This window comes from Passer domesticus, chromosome 17, assembly GCF_036417665.1.
Source record: "Passer domesticus isolate bPasDom1 chromosome 17, bPasDom1.hap1, whole genome shotgun sequence".
NCBI lineage: Eukaryota > Metazoa > Chordata > Aves > Passeriformes > Passeridae > Passer > Passer domesticus.
In genome coordinates, this window is record NC_087490.1 from 2407826 (window position 1) to 2428961 (window position 21136).

At 48.1% G+C, this 21136-nt stretch overlaps 1 protein-coding gene across 3 annotated transcripts; it reads left to right on the plus strand.

Annotated features, from left to right (window-relative positions):
* The first annotated feature begins 7234 nt into the window (after window positions 1–7234).
* LOC135282702 (T-box-containing protein TBX6L) lies at window positions 7235–19504 on the plus strand. 3 transcript variants are annotated; one of them, XR_010348759.1, is made up of 10 exons: window positions 7235–7374; window positions 11450–11594; window positions 12585–12687; window positions 13132–13296; window positions 13616–13762; window positions 14288–14358; window positions 15125–15216; window positions 15538–15730; window positions 16322–17450; window positions 18890–19504. XR_010348759.1 is itself a non-coding variant. In XM_064392717.1 (10 exons), exons 3-10 carry the CDS (start codon window positions 11533–11535, stop codon window positions 16746–16748), a joined length of 1260 nt encoding a protein of 419 aa, XP_064248787.1. In that variant the 5' UTR covers window positions 7238–7374; window positions 10253–10391; window positions 11450–11532; the 3' UTR covers window positions 16749–19503. The 3 variants fall into 3 exon arrangements, 2 of the variants coding, with proteins under 2 accessions (XP_064248786.1, XP_064248787.1); XM_064392717.1 differs by adding an exon at window positions 10253–10391 and having other exon boundaries at window positions 7238–7374; window positions 16322–19503; XM_064392716.1 differs by having other exon boundaries at window positions 16322–19503.
* Window positions 19505–21136: the final 1632 nt, after the last annotated feature.

Below are 21136 nucleotides of genomic sequence, written 5' to 3' on the forward strand. Positions count from 1 at the left end.
TAGAGAGGAGAAGAAATCTCAGTCATTTATGCCTAAGTAGATAAAATCCAGTATTTTCAGTCTAATGCACTCATTGCACACCTCTGTTATCCTCCTTGCAAGGAAAGCTTCTCTATGTAACTGTTCTGACAGGACAAAGCTGTGTGTCATCCCTTGGTTTCTCAAGGAATTGCATCCCATATATTTAAATCATTCAGGTGTCTGATGTTCTTAACCACTTAGAAGCATTTGTTCCATATAGTAGGGCTAATTTTTAATTTATTTTTCTAAGCACATCTATCCGAAATGATGCTAGGCTTTTATATTCACAGCAGGGAACACTGAGAGGTTTAAATATCCCTTTAATCACTAAGGATGTAATAAAAACAAGAGGAGTTCTTTGAGCTGCAGAGTGTTACCCAGGGAAAAATCTACTCTGGAGCTTACAAATGTGAGCTGAAGAGACAAACTGGGCAATAAAATCCACAACTACGGACCAAACCCGCTAAAAGTTGGTCTGTAGCTGCCCATCAGGAGCTGGGACTCGAGGGGGGAAAAGGCCATTCAGCACCTCTAGAGCCATAAGAGGCAGGCCATAAACACTTCACAATCTGCTGGGAGGGGGAGGGAGCTGGGCTGTGATCTGCCCGCAGTCTGTACCCAGCCCCTGCTGCCACAAAGGGCGAGCACCAGAAATTTCACCATGGGAAGAATGCAGGAAAGAACTGCGGAGAGATGAGGGAGTGCGAGGAGAGGTGGCAGCTGTGTTTGGTTGTGTCACTTCATGCCCACTTATGGCAGCCTCACTCCGGGGCTGATCTGGGGAATCCATGAAATCTGACAGGTGCTTTCTGCTATTATCAGTGGTGTTGAAGGATTCTTACCTGAGTATTGTTATTATGGACCCAAATATCATTTTTCTGTGAGGTGATGAACAAGTTGGGTGAGAGAAAGTACAGCTCAGAGTTGGTCCAAGGGCTTTCTGCTTAAAATTCATGTACATTTTCAGCTCTTTGTTACTGATTTCGGACTTGGCTGCAGATGATGTATGTCCCATCATAATGCTCTGTATCAGTTTTCAGAAAGCACTTACAGGATGTGCTGCATGAACCTGTCTTGGTGTTGGTTTTATTTTTGGGAGGTTCTGTAGGGCTCAGCTCAGACTCTACAGGTCAATTAGACATCCTGTTAGTGTTAGTTCCCTTGCTGCTGGGAGATGGATGTGCACTTGTATGTATCCTATGGCTATATAATTTTTATAGTTCTTTTTCAAAGAAATCATAAATAATACTATAAAAGGAAAATAAATACGCAGTAATAAAATTTTATTAAAATGAAACGTGATTTATTGTAAGTGCTCTGAATCAAAATCTGCTGTGTATGGTTTAATTGTTCTCTTGTCATGATTTCTGGTAATGATAATTAACTTCCTCAGAAAGTTCTTTAGAGTCAATAGTGATGTTGGACGAACTGAGCTCCACACAGCTCTGTAGAGCTCACAGCAGTTTTCATTTTTAAATTCCAAACACTTTAAATCTTAACAGTTTTAATTTGCTCTTTGAAGGTAGATCCTCAGATAAGGAATTATACATGTTTATTGATTTCCTGGTTTGATTGAAACCTTACTGTGATGAAGAGTTCCATATGACAGAAGAGATCTGTCTTTGCCAAACAAAGTAACTTGCACCCTAACTTGCATGATTGAAGTCTGGTTTTTTACCTGTTGGTTTCATGGCTTCACAAATGCCTGATCACCAACAAAAATAATCTTTTGTTGAAACCAAGGTACCATAGCAGTGTATCAGCAATCTTGAAAATTCATGAAGTTCAGATAAAACCTTCTGGGTCTGAGCTGCTGCTTTTTTTTTTTTTTTTTTTTTTTCTGGAAACATCAGCTTTTTAACAGAGATTGCTGCAGTGTTGCCTGCTGGGCTTGTGCTCAGCAGAGTCCCTTCTGCTCAGGGCTGTTGTCTGGTCTCAATTCATGGTTAAGTAAACTGCCAGCAGTTTTTAAAGATCTGCATGATGCTTCTCTTTGCATGTGAGTTTGTGCACATGTGTACAAATACAGAAGCGTTTCTAGATGGATGTTTAAGCCGGAGTTACTTGCTGCCTGTTTTGTCAGGCTGCTCTTTGTGGCTGAGAGCAGGGAGCTGGGGCAGGGCTGGGAGTGCGAGTGTGGGGAGAAGGACGCAGGGCTGGAAGGGCAGGGGTAGGGAGAAGGATGCCAGGGTGGCAGGGCAGGTGTGGAAGGAAGGATGCCGGGCTGGCAGGGCAGGTGTGGGGAGAAGGGTGGCAGGGCAGGTGTGGGGAGAAGGATGCAGGGTTGGCAGTGCAGGTGTGGAAGGAAGGATGCAGGGCTGGCAGGGCAGGTGTGGAAGGAAGGATGCAGGGCTGGCAGTGCGGGTGTGGAGGGAAGGATGCCGGGCTGGCAGGGCAGGTGTGGAAGGAAGGATGCAGAGTTGGCAGTGAGGGTGTGGAGGGAAGGATGCCGGGCTGGCAGGGCAGGTGTGGGGAGAAGGATGCCGGGCTGGCAGGGCAGCGCTTGCCCCGTGTGCTCGCTCCCCTTGCCGAGCTGCCCGCAGAGCTCTCCCGGTGCTGCAGCTCCTTGCGGCGATTCTTTTTGTGGATTTGAGCGGGACAGAGCGCTGAGCTCTGTCTGGCACACACAATGGGCTGACAGGAAAACGCTGCACCGACATTAGGGCTCTGTGAGAACTTGAAAGGGCTCTAGACAGACATATTTTGCATTTGACTCTGGACTGCAGCCTTTGAGGCCAAACGCAGGCCGCAGTGTTAAGTGGCCGCTAAGTGCTTCCCCTCTTGTGCCGCGCTGGGAGCGGCCTGGGCCGTGAGGGAGGGAGCCCGCCTCAGCTCTGCGGCCTGGTAACCTCCATCCACAAACTGCAAAAGGAAAAGTCTTCTCTTCAGCTTATAATGTACAAGTTTCTGTCTGCCTGCGCTGCTTTCCCAGGTTCCCCTGCAGAGCAGATCCTGTCACAGCTGCGCCGTGGCCTGTGACCCGTCCCCACAGCGCTCTGTCCTGGGAGCCTGTGGTGAATTAGCGTGGAGCTGTTACCAACAGGCCCTCTCCAAACAGCTGCTCTGCTTTGCCAAATGTCATTTTTGCACTCTTGAGAGCTCGGGGAAAATCTGGGGGTGGTGCAATTTGGGGCTCAGTATGGGGTTTGCAGCCCTACAGAGATCTGCCTTCTGTGGGGTCCCTTGCGTTGGTCCCAGGGTAGCAAGGTCTGCATGGCACTTGTAATATACCTAAAAACACCAGATCGTTTTTTTTCCTGGGAAAAGCTAATCAAAACCATAAAAAGGAGGGGGAAAGTGCTATTTCCCTGCATCAGAAGAAAATGCTGTGTTATGTGAGCTGCTGTAAGGAGCTGGGTAGGAACTGTTTCTTATGCTGCAGCATGATAGGAGATATGTACCACTTCTTCAGAGCCTCTCAAAACACTCTGCAGGCTTTTACCATTCCTGCAGCCGCCCACAGAGACTTGCTCAGAAAGCTGCCCAAGTTCAGGCTGTGCCTGTGCTGCCAGAGCTCAGCAGCTCTGTCCTGGCCAGCCCCGCACTTGTATTTCCTATTTTCTGGGTGAGGTGTCGCGCACTAACAGGGACAGGGAGTCACATGCTGGCCCAGCTGTAGGAGCAAGAGTTTCATCAGGCTTTTTCTCTGGAAAAACTCAGCTTTTCCCCATGGCCCCGTGTGTATAAATCAGGCTGCATTTGCTTCACAGTGAGCTGAGCCTAGATTTAAGGAGCTAGGTTGTGAATTCTGGAGAATCTGAGACCACTGCATGTTTTTAATGAAGCATGAAAGTAAGTAGATATCAGTGTAGAGCTATCTGTTTTATTTTGGGCCCTGTTGATGACATGCTGTCTTTTCACTTTCCAGTACTCATTCTGTGCAGATGGCACAGGATCCTTCACAAAGAGTTGCCAAGAGGCTCTGGGATGGTGGCCTCTGTGTGCCAGGTGGGAACGGGCTAAATGAGTCCCATTTAAATGGCAGGAAGGCTTTCCTCACCTTTCAGAGGGGAGGATCTCTTAGATGCAGCTTGTACAGCTCCATGTTGTCCTTCCCTGCTTGTGCAGGTCCAGGCAGACAAGGCACCTCGCTCTAGCCCAGTTTGTTACAGCTGACAGGGTAACCCTTCCTCCCAGAGGGAAACCTGAGGGTTGGTACTGCACCCACCAGCAATAACCCAAGGCAGGTTCTTTTGGAAGATGGCTTTCACATTTCAGCTGTCTCCCAGGCAGTGACTTGGTGCCTCCAACTGCAGCTTGCTCTCGGGGCAGAATGCTCCTCTGGGAACTCTGCCTGGGCAGAGGTGGCACTGCCACTCCAGCCCCATTAGCCAAAGCCTGACACCTTTTCTGTTCTGCAGCAGCCTGGGAGCCCCAGGCAGCAGCCAGTGATGGCAAGATACCACTGTGCTGGAGAGCCTGTGTACAAACCAGCTCCCTGCAGGGTCCTGCTGAGCAGTAAGGGTTAAACCTTCACTGAAGGTGGGAGAAATGCTAGAAAACATTTGCCTTACTACAAAACCCAGAGGGGAATGTTTCTTTCTAATCAGCTTCTCAAAGAGATGCAAAGCAAAAGCTCTTGGCCTGTGCTTTTGTCATCACACATGCCCTCCCTCCTGCCCTAGCTGATCCCTCGGCATAGGGCAGAGCGTGCTGTTAGAGCTGGGCTCAGCAGGATTCATCCCTGCTGCTGGAATGGGCTCAGAGCAGAGCCCTGTGTGTCACTGCCTTACCCGTGTCAGATCCACTCTCTCTCCCATCCCTTTCCATACCCTCAGCCTCCAATTTGCCAGTGAATTGTTAGACACCAGCACAGTCACCTCTGGCTTCCCATCAGACTGCCTGAGGGCTCTCCATGGATGGACAGATGAGGGTAATGTGCTAAATTCCCCCTTTGCTAGGGATGAATTTTCTGGGGATTGCTCCTATTAGCCACGCTTTCCAGCAATAGTAACAAATTCACTTTTTTTTTCACTTTTAAAATGTTTCCAGTGCAACTCGAATGACTGGGAGAAAGCTGATTGTTAACTAGTCATGGGTAATTAATGGCTCCACCTTCCCCATCAATCAGCTGGGAGAAGCCAAAAGGATTTGAGTACTTGGAGCAAATGTGCTGTTCCCCAGACATGCTGATACACAGTGTGCAAATGAAGTGGCAGCAGGAGACCATCTCCTAGCCTTTGTGGAAGCAGCAGTAAGTCATGATACACATCCCACGCTCCTGTCAGGTGAAGTCTGAAATTCCCAGAGCTGCTGCTGCTGTTGTGCAGTTTCTGACTGTGTGGGATGTTGATTCATCTCGCTGCTAGCTTGAATCTGACCCAATTTTTGTTCTATTTTTCCTTTTCAGATTCTGATTATGGTTGTCTTTTTCCGCTTTCTACAATTAAAATACTAGCATTAGGAAAGCAGGACATGGAGGGGGGAGCACATGCAATGCTGGCTTTCCTTCTGTAGCAGAGCAAAAAAACATTTCTGCATCCTATTTTGTTTGTGTCTGGTAGTGGCTGTGCAAGCCCAAGCAGAGGTCTGACCCTGATACCATTTCAGCTAACCTTTTCCCTTCTGATTTATTTCTCCCCATATTTAATGAATAATTTCCATTTGAGCCACAAGTTGACATTTCTCCACCACATGCTATTCCTCTCCTCAATATGCTGAGACTCCACAGCTCTGGATGTCTCCAAGTCACCTGAGGGAGGAAAGCCAGTGGTTCAAAAGGGGTGCCAGCAAGGCTGGATGTGGTTCTGCAGAGGTGCCAGGAGCCAGTGGACCATCTCCTGCTATAAAATCCTCCTCAGGACTTCCCAAATTCTCCAACCCTTTTCTTTAAAACATTCTTCCTTGCCACACTAAGCAATGGTTTTTCTTTCCCTGGCTAGCACTGGGATGCCTAAAATTCAATATACTACTGGAAGAGAGTCAGTCCCTGCTCTGATGAAGTTCCTTTGTCCTCTCTGCATGTCCTTGCATTGCCTGCTCCAAAAGGCAGTAAAAACAGAACTGAAGGCTTGTTGTTTGGCTGTAGAAACTCACTAAATAAATTCAACATTTGTTTTGTACGTCAGACTAAAGATCAAATGTCCCAGTAACATCACTGATAAAATAGAAAAAAAAAAAGTTTATTTTATTTGGAATAAATCTAGACAGTGAAAGAGATGCAGCCTTGTAGCAAGTTCTTTGTAATAAACAGAGCTCCTAAATTTGCTGTGCAGGACTCAGCCCTGGCCTGTTCAGAGTGAAATTCTGTTTTTGACCTCCACATTTTGAGCGTTTTGCTCCTGTAAATGTTAGTACAGCCATTTGTGTGTGTGCATGCACAGAACCCCCTTCCTCGGGAGGTGCAGTGGCTGTCTTGGGCCCTGGAGCTTGAGCCTTGATTGCTGTCTCTTAGCACTTGTAAGCACTTATAAGCACAAAAGCTAATGGTCACACTTGCAGAATAAACTAATTAAGGGAAAATGCTCAAGCCCTTGGATTTCTGCTCAGCCTTCCCTGGGTAAGAGCAGTGCCTTGAGCAAGGCATAACTCCAGTTCCTGATCCTTCCGGGAAGAAAGTGCAGCTCAAGGCTGGGAATGCAGCAACTGGGCAGATGAGGGACGTTACACCATCAAATGTGTTCATTGTTATTCACAGTCGTGCTGTTGGAGAAGGCATCAGTGGGTGAAGGGATGTGTGGCTGCAGCATTCCAGTGGGGAGAGCAAACTTTACACAGACTGTTAATCACCCGCTTGGGAAGGAAGGAGCTGGATGCCGTCCTGATTCTGATACCAGATATCAAGAGTAAAATGATCCTGTGTACTGAAGATGAGAATCATCACAAACCCATGGAAGAGCCAAAGAGAAATCCCTGCTTGCTGTTTAAGGGATTTGTTTTTATTTTGTAGCTAAGTCCTCAACTGATGTTTTCAGTCTTGTCTCTATTTGTTTAAAAGTGCGTTAGCAGTAAATCAAGGTGCATTTCCCCTGTAGGGTTTCCTGTATGTCAAAGCCATGTTAATTCTCTTTGATTTTCTTCCTCTAGCCGCAGCCATTGCTGCAGATCCTTCCTCTCTTTGTCCCTTTGGACATCAAAGGCTCGCAAGGGGACAACCCTGGCGGGAAGCTCCTCCCTGCTCATTAGCCTCCATAAAACAGGAACTCACCTTGGCTAGCTGTGCTTGGAGTCCCATCCTCATCCCGCTCACTCTTGACACTGGATCTCGGAAGGAAGGGCTTGTGCTTGCTTCAGGAAATCAGACCTGCTTTTGAACTGGACTATTTTGGCTCCCCTTGGAAGAACTCTGGTGGCTCTCTTGGCCCTGCAAGCTCCTCGACGTCACAGTACATGGAAAAATGCAAGCTTTACCAGGTAAGTGAAGGACTCCTTCCCTTTCTCACCGCACAGAAATATCCCAGAGCCATGCCAGAAAGGGAGAAGCGCTCCTGAAGGCCTTACCAGCATTTTAGAAGAGTGCATGGGGCTGGAGAGGATTTAAAAACTGGGTTTTTTTCAAAAATTGTGAATTTGAGTGCGTTTTTTTGAGAGCCTTAGAAGATCTTTTGTAAAGGTTTGCTCACAATTGTGCCCAAAATTCCCTTACCCACATCACCTTGTGCAGTGTGACCCTTCAGCTGACGGCTGGAGGTGTTGTTTGTGTATTGTCTGCAAAGCACTGAGTTCTTCAGGTGGAAGGCCACAGAAAGTTTGTAAATACTTGTTATATTTTTGATAACAGTTCTGATACAAACTCTCTGGTTTTGAGGTTTTTTTCCAATTTCCTATGTCCTTTGAAAGCATGAACCCCAATCAGGCGTAGCCAACTCCTTCCAGGCTCACGCCCAGCACAGGATTTCTGTGATTTCCGTGGGGTTTCATTACGTTTTCCTTCAGCCCATCTCATAGCATGCTGTTAATCTCTCCTATGTGGAGCATGATTGGATTGGGCACAAGGACAGAGACGCCTTGGGACACTAAGGGCCAGCCCAGAGGTGCTGTATTTATCAGTGCAACTGAACCCTAAATTTACTCTGTGGTTTCACTCTACATCAGAAAAAAACCCTGGCCCAGTTTATAGGCACATCAGAGGTGATTGTGCAGTCTCAGCTTCCTTGCTCTTCCTCTGCAAGATGTCTCATTCATGACAAAAATACACGTGCAGTGATTTAGATTATTTCCACCTTTGCTGCTGTTTTGGGTTTTTCCAGTCCCTGCTGTGTTGATCTGATTCGTACTGATTTCTACCACTTGAATCTTAAGTTGAGAAACAAAGGAGCAGCAATGAAAAAAAAAAAAGTAGACTGTATTATGTTTTTTTTCTTGTTAAAGATTCCAAATATTGCAGTATTCAGCTAATTTTCTTACTGGGCTGCTTCTGGTCTATGACCCCCTACAGCAGAAATGTTCCAGGTGATGACTGGATGCGTCTGAGATGAAGCTGTTGCATTTGTAGAACATCATGCTTTTGTTATTGCCAAAAAACTCTCTGGGTCTGAGAAATGAGGCTCCCTCCAGAGGGTCAGGGTGTTTCTGCTGACATTGAGAAGATCAGAGAACATGGGAGGGTTCTTTTGCTTGTTTGCAAGATGAATTTATTAGAGAGCTTTGTATATTGATGTACATTCCTCCCTGGTGGAGACTGGATAGCTGTGAGTGTTGGGCTTTGCTTGGAAGATAACAGCAACAAATGTAATAATAACTGATTTTAGTCAAGATAAGCATAGCTTTTTCCCTTATTGGAGTTTTCCCAGTATTGCAAATCCTATCCTACACATTTTGGGAAGGCTGCAAAAATTTTTCAGATATTTTAACATTGTCTTGGTAATGGAAAATGAATTGAGGAACTGCTTTAGGTGAGGCAATTGTACTCCAGCGTCTTCTATACAGAGATCTTCTTCCTAAAACTACTAAATTGTCTCACATTTCTCCTTCTTTCCTTTCTGTCCCCAAGATGACAAAAAGATATGTACAGCTCATTCTAGATACAGAGATTGTAGCACAAGCTACTCCTATTGCTGTAAGGACCTTGAAATCCATCACAGAACAAATTGAAGATCTCTTAATTTTCAGTGCCTTTACCCTAGCAGCTTCCTCCCTTTCAACCTCATCTGGACATAAAGAAATTGTTTTTGAACAGGCCATGTATGGTGTTACCAACACAATGATAATAGGAATATTTTTTAAAAAGTAAAACTAGAACTGCTGGAAAAGGTTTAAATCTCTTTCTGATAACAATGGTTTGAAAACCAAGTTGCACAGAAGATGAAACCATAGAAGTGCAGCTCACCCAAGTTCCACTCAGTGCTTGGACACTCTGCCCAAACCTCTCCGTGCCATAGTTCCAACACTCAGGCATCTTTGTGGGAGGGTGACTGCATGAGCCTTGCCATCAGTCACACAGGCACAAACTAGCAGGGAAACAAAAATCCAAACCAAATCAGCAAACAGAATCCTACCAACAGATCCATCACTGCAGGGTCCTGCTGGAGCTGACAGCAGCTGAGAGGATCCATTCCCCAGCTCACACCATTGCTGGGCTCCAGTCCTCATGCAGACTGATCATGCCCTGCTTTTCAGCCTCAGCCTGTGCACACAGACCTGCAGGGTGAGAGGCATTAACTGCATTTTCAAACCTTAGCTGCAGCATTTGTTGTCCCTGTCTCCTGCAGCATTGTGCTCCTGCAGGTGCGTTGTGGACTCATTGTGGTAAATACCAGATTTTGACGTCTGCCTTTGATTTTTAATTCAGTGTTGAACTCCTTTCACTTCAATTCCTCTCGACTTCATTGGAAATCTCCCCTCTCTAAAGACTCCTGAGATCTGCCTTCTTGTAGTCTCTTTTAATGGCTTTGGAATTTGCTTAAAGAAATGTTAATTCGAAAATTCATTTGGGGAAGGAGTGAGCATCTGTCTAGCTAATCAAAACCTGTTTGCATTTATTTGTGACTGGATGGCTCCTGTGGGAAATCAGCCCAATTTTATTGTAACTCCTTTTGATACATGTGCTGCACTGAGCTACCAAATGCACGTCTCATGGCAGCTTTCATGTCTTTGCAAGAGGATATGGGGGAAGCTTTCGTAAGAAGATGTTAACAGGCTAATCTTGGTGAGCAAACTAGGTGTCACTTCTTGGCCAGTTCATTAATGTTGGATCAAAGCAGAAAAAAGGGTAGAGGATTTTTTAAATGCCTAAAGACCTCTACAAACAGACAAAATTACATTTTAATGTTTTCTACTTCTTAATCCTTAGGGAAGAACCACTTAGAGTTGTATTGGGTTGTTTTGGTGGAAAGATGTCCCTTTGTGAAAAAAGCTAATTTCTCTGAAAATAGTTGTCTACTTTTTGTGAATACTCTTTTGAAGACATTACTCAGGAAAGCTGTAACAAGGTAAAATTTCCCTTTTTTCTGCTGTGCTCTGAATAAAACCTGATCAGGATGGAAGGCAGAAAAATCTACCTTTTAAACAAATAGCTGTGCCTGGCTGCTAATGCACCACGCAGAGGGGACAGCCCAGCTCCTGTGGGTGCCCTGCTGAGCAGGCTCCTCACCCCTCCTCAGGGCAGTGTTCTTAAACCCTGCTGGGCCTGAGCTCAGCCCACCAGAACTGTACTGGGTCACATTCTGACCTAAAATGGAACTGGGCTTTTCAGCAGGGCAGCAGCAATCTTCTCTGCCTTACAACATTGCTGAGAGCACCTGCTGGGGGCTTTAAGGAGGTTTTTAATCCAAAAGCTGTGCAGAGGTGATTGGTCCATCGACACCAGAGGCAGTTCCTCCAGAATGCTTTCCCTTTCCTCTTCCCCAGGCCCACAGTTTGGTCCTGTGCCTCCAAGAGGAAGAGCAGGCAGATTGCAGCATTGCCATGGTGTGTTACTGAAAATACACCTTCCACCCCCTCACAGGCTCCTCAGTGGTCCCCAGCTGCACTTCCAGTTCAGACCAGTCATTCTCTTCTCAGAATATAGTTTGTCCATTCTGTCTCTGTCACCTCCTTTTCTTGCCTTCTCTTACATTTAGGGCTCCTGTCTGTCTCATCTTTGCCTTCTGAGGGCATTTTTCACCTCTGCTACCACCTACTTGTCATTTTCCCCTATTAGCCACTGGTGCACTTAAAATCTTTCCAGTCCTTTCAGCTTTCACTGTATTCTCTTGATAAAGTGTTTTGTGTAACCCTGATCATACCAGCACAGTGGCTTGTGGCTCCCTGCCAACCTGGGTTTTGTAACAGTGGAATTTAGGTTGAGTTGGTACAACACACAGATCTTACAAAAGGCCCTACCAGCTAAAACCAAATCTGTTGGAAAAGGCTCCCTACCTCTGAGCCTACTAAGTCAGAAAAATCCTTTGGAGAAAATTAACAGTTTTTAGAGGTTTGTAGTGGCACAGACTGCCAGACCAGGGTCAGTTCCCCTCCTGTCTGTCTGCAGTCTCTTTTCTCCCTCCAGACGTGAAAGCGCCGTGTGAGGCCCTTCCTTCCCCCAGCCTGGAGCCCTTCCCACAGAGCTCCATCGTGGTCACCCTCGAGGACATGGGGCTCTGGATGAAGTTTCACCAGATAGGAACTGAGATGATCATCACCAAATCTGGCAGGTAAGGGGCACAGGACAGCTGACCACACACACTACACCCCTCTAAGCTGTTGGCAAAGTCTCCAGGTGATCATTTTTTGAATGGTGGCCCTTAAACTGCTTTTGTAGCCAGTTATGCAGATCTTCCTGTTTCTGGCAGAAGACATGCACTTTCAGGGTGTCATAGGAGCCCAAACTGTGAAGTGCAAAAGGTTACTTGTGGGGCTGATGTGCTGAGAAAACTCCTGTACCCTTATCTCACCACTTAACACTGGTGTTCTTCCTGTCACTTTGAGGTTGCTCTGGAAGTGCCCTGGGCTTCCTTTGCCTGGGTCACAGGCAGCAGCAGTTGAGCAGTAAATGTTTGGGTTTGAGTCTGTGTTTGCAGACAAAAATATGGCCCAGAATCTTAAAGATCTGTGTGTGCAGACTCCAGTGAAGTATAAATGAGTCATGTATTGTGGAGCTTGCAGTGAAAGAAGATGGAATCGTGAAGCTGTAAAGTATTGTGTCAAAGCTGCTGTGAGCTGGAATAATCCCTTTGGGTAGGGAGGTAGCTGTCAAAGCTTTTTTGCAGAGTCAGAAGTTAAAAGTAGTGGCAGGGAGTACGGGAACAGAAAGCTGGGTGTGCTCTTAGATGAGAGCACGTCTTCTGCCCACGCTCACATTTAATCCATCCTCCAGGGCTGTGAGAGCTGCAGCAGGCCAGGAACTACGTACAGCCTCCAAATAGTTCCTTTCAAGTTTCCCACTGGTGTGTTAGAGGAATTGGAAGAACAAAAGCTGAAACAGTGTCGGGCCCTCAGTGACTGCTGCCCTGTTAGTGTCTATCCCATCCAACCCCACAGGACTAAACAGTCCATCAGTGAGATGGACAAATGGTCAGTGGCTGGCTGGAGAAATACTGCTCACAGGGCTTTGCACAGTAGTGAGTAAATGTGACATGCTGCTTGATCATTAACAGCCACTGCACAGAGAAACCATTGTACTCTATTTTTCATTTCTCCTTCAGACGAATGTTTCCTCAATGCAAAATCAAAGTCTCTGGCTTAATCCCATATGCCAAGTACCTCATGCTGGTAGATTTTGTGCCAATGGATAACTTCAGGTACAAGGTAAGTACTTTAAATAATAGAATTTATGCTGTCCTTTCATCTTTGTTTGAAATAGATTAATCTTTATGCTTCACTTGTCACACTGATAAATAAATTCTCTTTGGACAAAGTTCAGAAGTAATTGATGGATTTTATGTCTCTCTGGAGTTATTTGTCAGTTTTGCTTGGGGAGCAGCTGGAAAGGTAACTAATTTTCGTTGTAAGCAGTACAGTTTTAAACATGATTAATGTCAGACTTTTCTGGCAGCCATAGGGAGAAAGGGAGGAAAAATGAGACCTAAACTTGGAGCTGATTTGGTAACATGATCATGGCTCATAAGAGAGAGTCTGCTACTTGTGCTTCAGAGGAGTGCACTGAATGGACAGTGAAGCAAACTTGCTGGACCTTTTCTGTACTGCAAGGATTTTATTTTAAGCTCCAAATTTCTGTCTTTCCCTTCACAGTGGAATAAAGATCAGTGGGAAGTTGCTGGAAAAGCAGAGCCCCAGCTCCCTTGTCGCACCTATGTCCACCCAGATTCCCCAGCTCCTGGCAGCCACTGGATGAAAGAACCTGTCTCCTTCCAAAAACTGAAGCTCACTAACAACACTCTGGATCAACATGGGCATGTAGGTTGTGCTGTGCTCTCTTGGAGTTCATTGAAGATGATCTTTGTGGGAAATAAGTAGGATTTGTGAGAAATTAGATGATGTAGAAGTTAAAACATATCCAAGTGCCCTTTCTTCTTCCCTCGGCCCAGCCCTTGTGCCCCCTTAGCTCCCTGCCAGGGAAGGAATGGGTCTGTGCTGTCACTACAGGGGCTTGCTGGAGACACCCATCCCAGCAGGAGTCCCTGCTTAGAAATGGGTGTCCTGGGAGTCTGCACAGGGGATCTGCAGTGTGCTGGCAGTGGTGGCACATGGCAGCCTTGTCCTTTGTGTGTCCCAGATCATCCTGCACTCCATGCACCGTTACAAGCCGCGCTTCCACATCGTGCAGGCCGATGACCTCTTCAGCGTCCGCTGGAGCATCTTCCAGGTGTTCAGCTTCCCTGAGACTGTCTTCACCTCTGTCACTGCCTACCAGAACGAGCAGGTATGGTGTGCAGGCTCTGCTTCTGGACACGCTGTGAAATTCCTGTAGAGGAAGGTGGATCCTTCCTGTCTGCTCATCCTGGGCACCTGTGGTGAAGAGTGGGAAGAAATAGGCACGTTGTGGTTCCTGTGGAAAACATCTCCTCTGTGATGAGTCATGTGCTTTGATGGTCCTGAGTGCACTGTCAGACACAGACACACAGCGACAAAGAACTCCAAATGCAGTAAAAAATATGGCTGCAGGTCCAGATACAGATCCTTACCCTTATATTTCTCTAGTCAGATGAATCCCACCCAAATCCCTGCTGACCCTGGTAGGGTCACTTCTCTCTGTGGGTCAGTTCCTGATCCATGATGGGAGCTGCTGGGAGAGCTGAGATACTGTGGCAAGGCCATGTCCAAAACCCTCGCACAGTTTCTCTCTTGTGATAAATACAATTTATCTCTTGTGATAAATACCTTGTGATAAAGGTGAAGGTCTTGGAACAGTCACTGTGATGCTGAGTCTTGTTCCTTTCATTTAAAGATTACAAAGCTCAAGATTGACAACAATCCATTTGCTAAAGGTTTCCGTGAACATGGGAAGAACACTCGAAGGTAAACTGTTTTTTCATTTTAATTTGTTTCTAGCTGGAGTTCACTTGTGAATTTTGCCCAAGGTCTTTGAACAAAACCCTACCAGCCAGCTCTGCTGAGCCTGCTGCATTGTGCACACTGCATTTCCCTGTATCTGGGAGTGATGTCCCTCTGTGCAGCCTCTTCTCAAGAGACTTGGGGAGTGGGAGGTGACAATTCCTACAGAAATGTGGGAGGTGTGACAAATTTGAGACCTGCACTCCCTTGCACGTTGGAGCTAGACTGGAGTCTGACATGTGAATAGCAGTGATAACAGGAGTCCACAGCAGACCATTTGGTCTCTTGGAGATCAGCTTGATTCTGACATTTGGAGGCTCCCTTGTCTCCTTTTCCTGTGGGTGGAAAAGTGTCTCTTCCAGAGGGAGATTTTGTCTGCAAGAGGGAAGATGGATCCAATACCAGTGAGATCTCCTGCTTGGTCTGAGGGCAGCCACTAGATGAGTTGAAAAAAAAGCTTAAATTGCAACCCCAGACTGGCATTAGAGAAGGAAAAAAATTGAGGTTTTTTTTTTTTTTTCCAAGCAGAAAATGTTACAAATATATCTGAGATTTTTGTTTTGTGTTATTTTATGCCTGAAAAAATCTCAAAAAAAAATCCTGATGAAAAAGGCCAAAATTGACTCTTTTTTACTTAAACTCTAAAAATGTTATGGATTTTCTTTCTCCTCCTAATATCTAGGCAAAAAGCTTACATCCAAGCTACCCCCCCCATCTTGTTTCTTTCTAGGGAAGGACGAGCCAAATGCCAGAAGCCCAGTCCAGCCAAGAGCCAGAAGAGAAAGTTGCCTGAGGAAAAGGAGCCTGCTGCTGAGGAACGTGGTAATATTGATCACAACAAACCCAGAGAATGATAATATTAAATTATTTTTAAGCTAAATAATTCCTTGCTCCAGCTCATGGTGCTGCTTGCAGTAGCACAGCTAAGGAGAGAGGGCAGGCAGGGCTGACCACCACAGTATGTGGGCAGAAGGGAGCTGGAAGGGGCTGTTCCCTTAAGGCAGAAGGACTGCAGGAGGTGGCTGTGTGTTTCCTTCCACCATCCTGTGATTACTGCAACCACCAACAGACCACTGTGAGCTTTGCCTCCCTCTTCCCCTTTCTCATTCTTTCCCATTCTTTCTTTTCCCTGCTTTGAGTCAGATTTTGAGAAGGATGAGAATGTAGACGTGAAGGAAGAGAGTAACCCTGTGGTGGTGAGCAGTGGCTATCCCTTCTGGGGCTCGGAGCAGAGCAGCAGCCAGGCCTTCCCCGCGGCCTCGCCGGTGCCTGCTGAGCAGAGGGAGGCTCTGGCCAGAGAGCAGCAGGTGCCAACGCCGTCCTACCACACGTACCGGTGAGTGCTGCCTCCTGCTCCAAAGCCACACTGCAGCTGGAGGCATTCCTCTTCTTCTGCTGGGGATTCCCTCAGAAAAACAGCCAGGAATAGGGGGAGGATGCCTTTCTGTTGGAGAGCACACGTGGTTGAGTGATGGTAGATTAGCATGGTCATAGGTGCAAGGATAGCCTTTCTGTTCTTGTTTGAACCCACTGGTTCTGGGCATGCTCATGTCTTTGTAGTGTTCTTTATTCTCCTGTCCCAAACTGGTCTCCCAGCCAGCTCTGAGTACTACAGAGCTTGCCTGTCCTTTGGAGGAAGTGTTGTAGGAGTTACAAGATTTCAGTCATTTTTCCTTCCTCATTACAAAATTGGGTGTGAGTCCAGACTAGAACTTAGCCTGAACTAAGTTAGTCTGGACTCACTTTCTCTAGCATTTCATTTTTCTGTAAGTGTGACAGTGAGGCTTGGGCTAAAATCCACAGTAAGATGAAGCAGTAGGCAAGGGGAAGAGCTTGCCCTGCTTTTCCCCAGGGCATTTTTGTGGGTTTTCCATAGTTTTCCACTGTGGTAGGTGTGACTTGTTCTTCTCTCTGCCCTTGGGCACAGGTTCCATGAAGCTGGGGACAGCCAGCAGCTTCCCAGCCGTGACACCACGACCTTGAATGATTTCCGGGCAAGGTGCCACGCCTTGGATCTCGCCATGGTGCCTGAGCACGACTCCAAACAGCTCCCAGAGGGCTTCACCAACCTGCCCCCGCTGCCCCCACCTCTGCCTCCTCCCCAGGACTACACAGGAGTGGTGAACATGGCTCTGGACTCTGTGGGGAAAGCCGGGGCCCGGGCGCCCATGTACAGTCCCTATGGCACCGAACAGGGCCTGGGGCAGTGGGTGGTGCCTTCCCACAGCCAGTACAGGGCAATGAGCTACTCGGCCTTCTCCACGGAGTACAACACACAGGGAACTCCAGGACATGCCCACGGCACCGTGGCAGAGTGGAGCCAGTACCCTCTGTTCCCCTACGCCTGCTGGTGAATGGGGAGGACCCTTCCCAGTGAAAAAACTGAAAGAAAATTGTAAATGAGATTGAATTTACTGTTGGACTTGTGAAGCTTTGCCTACACTAGGCAGAGGTATTGCTGCAAGCAGTAGCGTGGGACCTTCACTTCCTTGTCTCCTTGCACAATCCTCACCATATTTCACAAGCAGTGGTTGAACTGGTGGCTGCCCAGCCATGTCACTGTGGATCAGGCTCAATGTGTTCTGCAGTGGTTATTTTCCCAGCAGGAGTAGGAAACCACAGGTCTGCAAGAACAGTATTTAAAGAGCTGCTGAACTCGCAGTCAGTGCTGGCACCTCGCATTTGGCAGTTTCCAACATCCCTTCCTCCTGGGACTTGGTGCAAGGAGATAGGGGCTGAGGACTTCCAGTGAGCCATCCACATGGCCAAAAAGCTGTAGAAAATACTGCAAAGGCAAGCAAAGCAAGCAATGCTGGTGAACTCTGAGCAGCTTCCTCAGTTAGTGTAGTCAAAGTAAAGCTAGAATCTTGCCTTTCTTCCAGCAGCAGATGAGAGTAAAATGCACAGCAAGCAAGGTTTGCCTGGAGCACAGCAGGGGCAGAGTTTGCAGTCTGCAGGCAGGGGAGTTTGTTCCATGCAGGAGAAGTAGCAGCAAGGCTGTGTGTGGTGTCTCCTGTCCCCCTGCCCATCCCTCCTCTGCCAGCCCTAGATTTGAGGTCAGTGAAATGCTCTTCATTCTGTGGAGGTGGAGGGACGTTCATGGAATGTGGGGGGTTCCTCTGGGGCTTTCCAAGGTTGTCAGAAGCAGGGCCATGAACAGCAGTGCTCTGTGTCACTCCAGCCTCTTCCTTTGGAGAGAAAGGAAATTTTCCACTGTGAACTTACTCCTGCTCCCTGCCACCCCTGGAGAATATCATTTATAGCTGTGGCTCCTGCAGTGCTCTGTGAGTGTGTGAAGTTATCTCACCTGTCTGGGAGTCTGCAGGCATCTCTCCATGTTTAGTTATCAGAGTGGTTCCACCTCCCTCCTCTGTGGTCCCATCCTAGGCAGGAGCAGCCTGTGCACTGCCATGCAAGCAGGGATTCATTTCATCTTCCTGTTAGAAGGGGGAGGCCTCCCTGTTTGCCCAAGTGCAGATGGCCCTGGCACTGGGGACTTGGTGACACAGACTCACTGCTTCTCAGGGAGGATAGACATGCTCCTGGCTGTTATTTAGGGAATGTTTTTGTGTCACACTAATAGCTGCCATGTGCCTGCAGCCATCAGTAGGCACTGAGGTGTGGCATTTAGCCTGTGTGCCAGATGGTTTTCTGAGTGCACACGTGTGAGTGAGTGTGTGTGTGTGTGTGTGTGTGTGTGCAGCAGGATGATGTCTCTGAGCAGACCTGTGCAGGTTTGTGCCTCAGGACCCCTGTGCAGGGACACTGGGAAAGGCTGTGCACCAGGTTTTTGGGGCATCAGCTCCTCACTGTGCATCTGCATAGCATAGGGATGCTGAGCCATGTTGTTATTGTTAAAATTACTGTGAAAAGTAGCCCTGAAAATTTGTGGGCTCAGCTACAATGACTGTTTTCTTATTTAAATTGTATATTGTGAACTGCTTTTGTACCATGATTATGATATTTACAGAGCAGCTGAGTACTTCCCCTGGGCTTCCCAGGGTTTGAGGATATGCAGCGTTGAAATAAAGGTCAGACTTTGCCACTGTACATGTACATAATGCCCTGTGAGCCTCCCCTCTGATGGCACCCTGGCCAGCAGTGATTTGTACCTGCTGTGCATGACACACATGTGGATGTGAGCAACTCACTTAAAAAGAAATCTGACTGGGGAAACAAAATGCGGAGCAGGCTTTTTTTAATCCAAAATATCATGATTCCCTGCTGTCCAAATGCCAGCTCTGTGAAGGCAGGTCAGCTGTAAAAGGCTGTCTCTGGCCATTAGTAGTTAATTTTCCTACTGTCCTTCACATCTTTGAAACGAGAGGAGCAGAATGGCCGGGGAATTGAGTGAGTGCCTTGGGCACCATGTGCAGGACCCGAGGGGGGTACTTTGTGCACGGGATCGCTGCCAACAGCATGCCCACAAGAGAAAGAGAGAGAGAATGCATCCCCCACAGGCTACCTGGTTGGATCTGTTTCTTTATCTTTGTAGCTGGGATGCGTTTCCCTGTCACAGAGCGCTAATGAGGATGAAAAGCTGCAGCGAGCATGAGTAACTGAGGACAGCTGGGCAGCACTGGGGAATTCCTGTGAAAATACGAGTGCAATGCTGTTTCTTTCGAACCTTTGCAGTAGCAGTGCAGGTGCTGCTGCCCCCTGGGCCTGTCGGTGGAGCTGGTTTGGCAGACGCCTTCTGCACTGGGGTAAAAGACTCGGCTTTGTGCCTAGGACGAGCCATCAATTACTCATCAGCCTTCTGTTGCAACAGGACTGCTCGCCCTTCTCCAGTGAATCATCCAGCTCGGAGAAGTACCTATCCTTTCTCTCTGATTAGAGCCTGCGCTCGGCTCGTTCGGGAAGCCTTGGGAGATTTTGCCTGTAGGTGTGCTCTGGACTCTGCTCCCGCCCCCGCCCTGTGCAGTTCCCACTGGCTTGTTTTCTTCTGCTGTGGCATTTCAAGTCGGTATGAGCTCGCCTGGAATGCTGGTTTTGCACGCGTGTGAGATAATGTAATGCCTCTGACAGCTTCAATAAAAGGAAATGAGACGTGTGGAAGTCAGGCCATTAAGACTAATAAAATAAACTCCAAAGTGTAGGTTTTGTGCATCTTTCTCAAGCGCAACGTGCTGTGCTTTAGTCATGTTACCTGGGGCCGGTTTGTACATGCATGACACGCTGTTGATTTCAGCATTCATTGTTCTCCACAGAGTGTTCAGTGAGCCTCAGGTTACCTGCTCACACTGCTAGATGTGACTCAGGCTCTTGCACCAATTCTTTGCAGCAAATTGTTTATTTTCTTTGTGTTTTCTGCTCCTCTCCTGCAGAGAAGTTACATAAGGAGGAGGGCAAATGGACTATAAATGGGATCTAGGTAAATTTCCTATGGGAAAATCAAGATCTTGATTTATTTTGGTTTCTCCTACTGGTTTTTGCAGCCTTAAACCTTGTCTGACACTGCTTCAATGCAGATGGGAATGGCAGAAAAATGCGTTCCTGCCGATGCTGCGGTTCTCCCGCAGGCAGCTGCAGGCTCGGCAGTTTCCCTGCGGCACAGAGAGCTCCCGGCTCTGTGGGGACACGGCGAGCCCGCCAGCCCCGCAGGCTGTGGCCTCTGCACTTGGCCCTGCACTGGCTCTGCAGAAACAACTTCCAGCTGGTTTAACCAGGAGCTTTTCTGATTTCCAGCTGCTGCAGGGACAAGGATGTGCGGGGCTGGTGCGAGCCAAGCTCCGGGTCGGTGCCGCCGGCCGAGCTCCCCCCGCGGCGAGCCCTCACGCGTGTGGGCAGGGCAGGGCCTGCCCGGCCCGCGGGCTCCCCGCGGGCCGAGGAGGCTCCCGGTCTGCAGAGACGCCTGAGCACATCGCGGGAGCAGCATTTCCCTGCTGGGCTGGGCTCTTGGAACGCCTGGTGCTGGGCAGGCAGGCTGAGCAGGACTCCTGGCTTGCTTTGGGCTGACCCCAGTGCCGGGATGCGCTGTCTGCCGTGGCGCTCCTCGAGCCTCCCTGGAGACTGCAGGCGCTTTTCCTTGGTCTGCCCACGTACGGGCTCGCTTTAAGGCGATCCAAGCAAGCAGTGCAAACTCCCTCTCAGGAATAATAACATTCTTTCGAGTCAAATGGGGTTTTATTGCAGAGCTTAAAATCCACTTAATTCCCAAGCCCTGGGGTGGGATCCATGCGGAGCCTCTTAGCAGGGGGGAGGCAGCATTTGGCTGGAGCAACAAGCAGCGCCGCAGGCCGGAGTGAGCCACATCCCTGCTGCCAGAGCTGCCCACCACGCAGCCTCCTGTACCTGCCTGCCCTTGGCCCCCAGGTTCTCACTGAGCAAAGAGAGAGGCATAAAACTGTGTAGGGCTGGTTGGGGAATGGAGGCACTTCTCCAGATCCAGGTTGGGGTGAGCTGTTCTGTGTCCCTCAGCCGCTCTCAGGGCCACGGCCTTGCTGCAGTGTCAGTGGCTGTGAGGGAGGCCTGCTCCTGTCTCCAGGGCTCTGTTCCCAGCCTCTGCTGCTGGCCTGGCCCCTGCTCCTGCAGGTAAGCTGATTTTACTGTCCTGCCTTGCAGAGCTGTAGTGAGTGAGAGCTAAATGTGCTTTCTGGACATTGCAACAGGAGGAACACAGGGAGAGGCTTACAGGACATAGTGAAGGGAGTAGGAAAGGTGTTTCTCCCCCACAGCACACATGTCCCAGAACAAATCCAGCAGCATTCTTGAAACCTGGGCCTGAGCAGAAGTGTCAGAC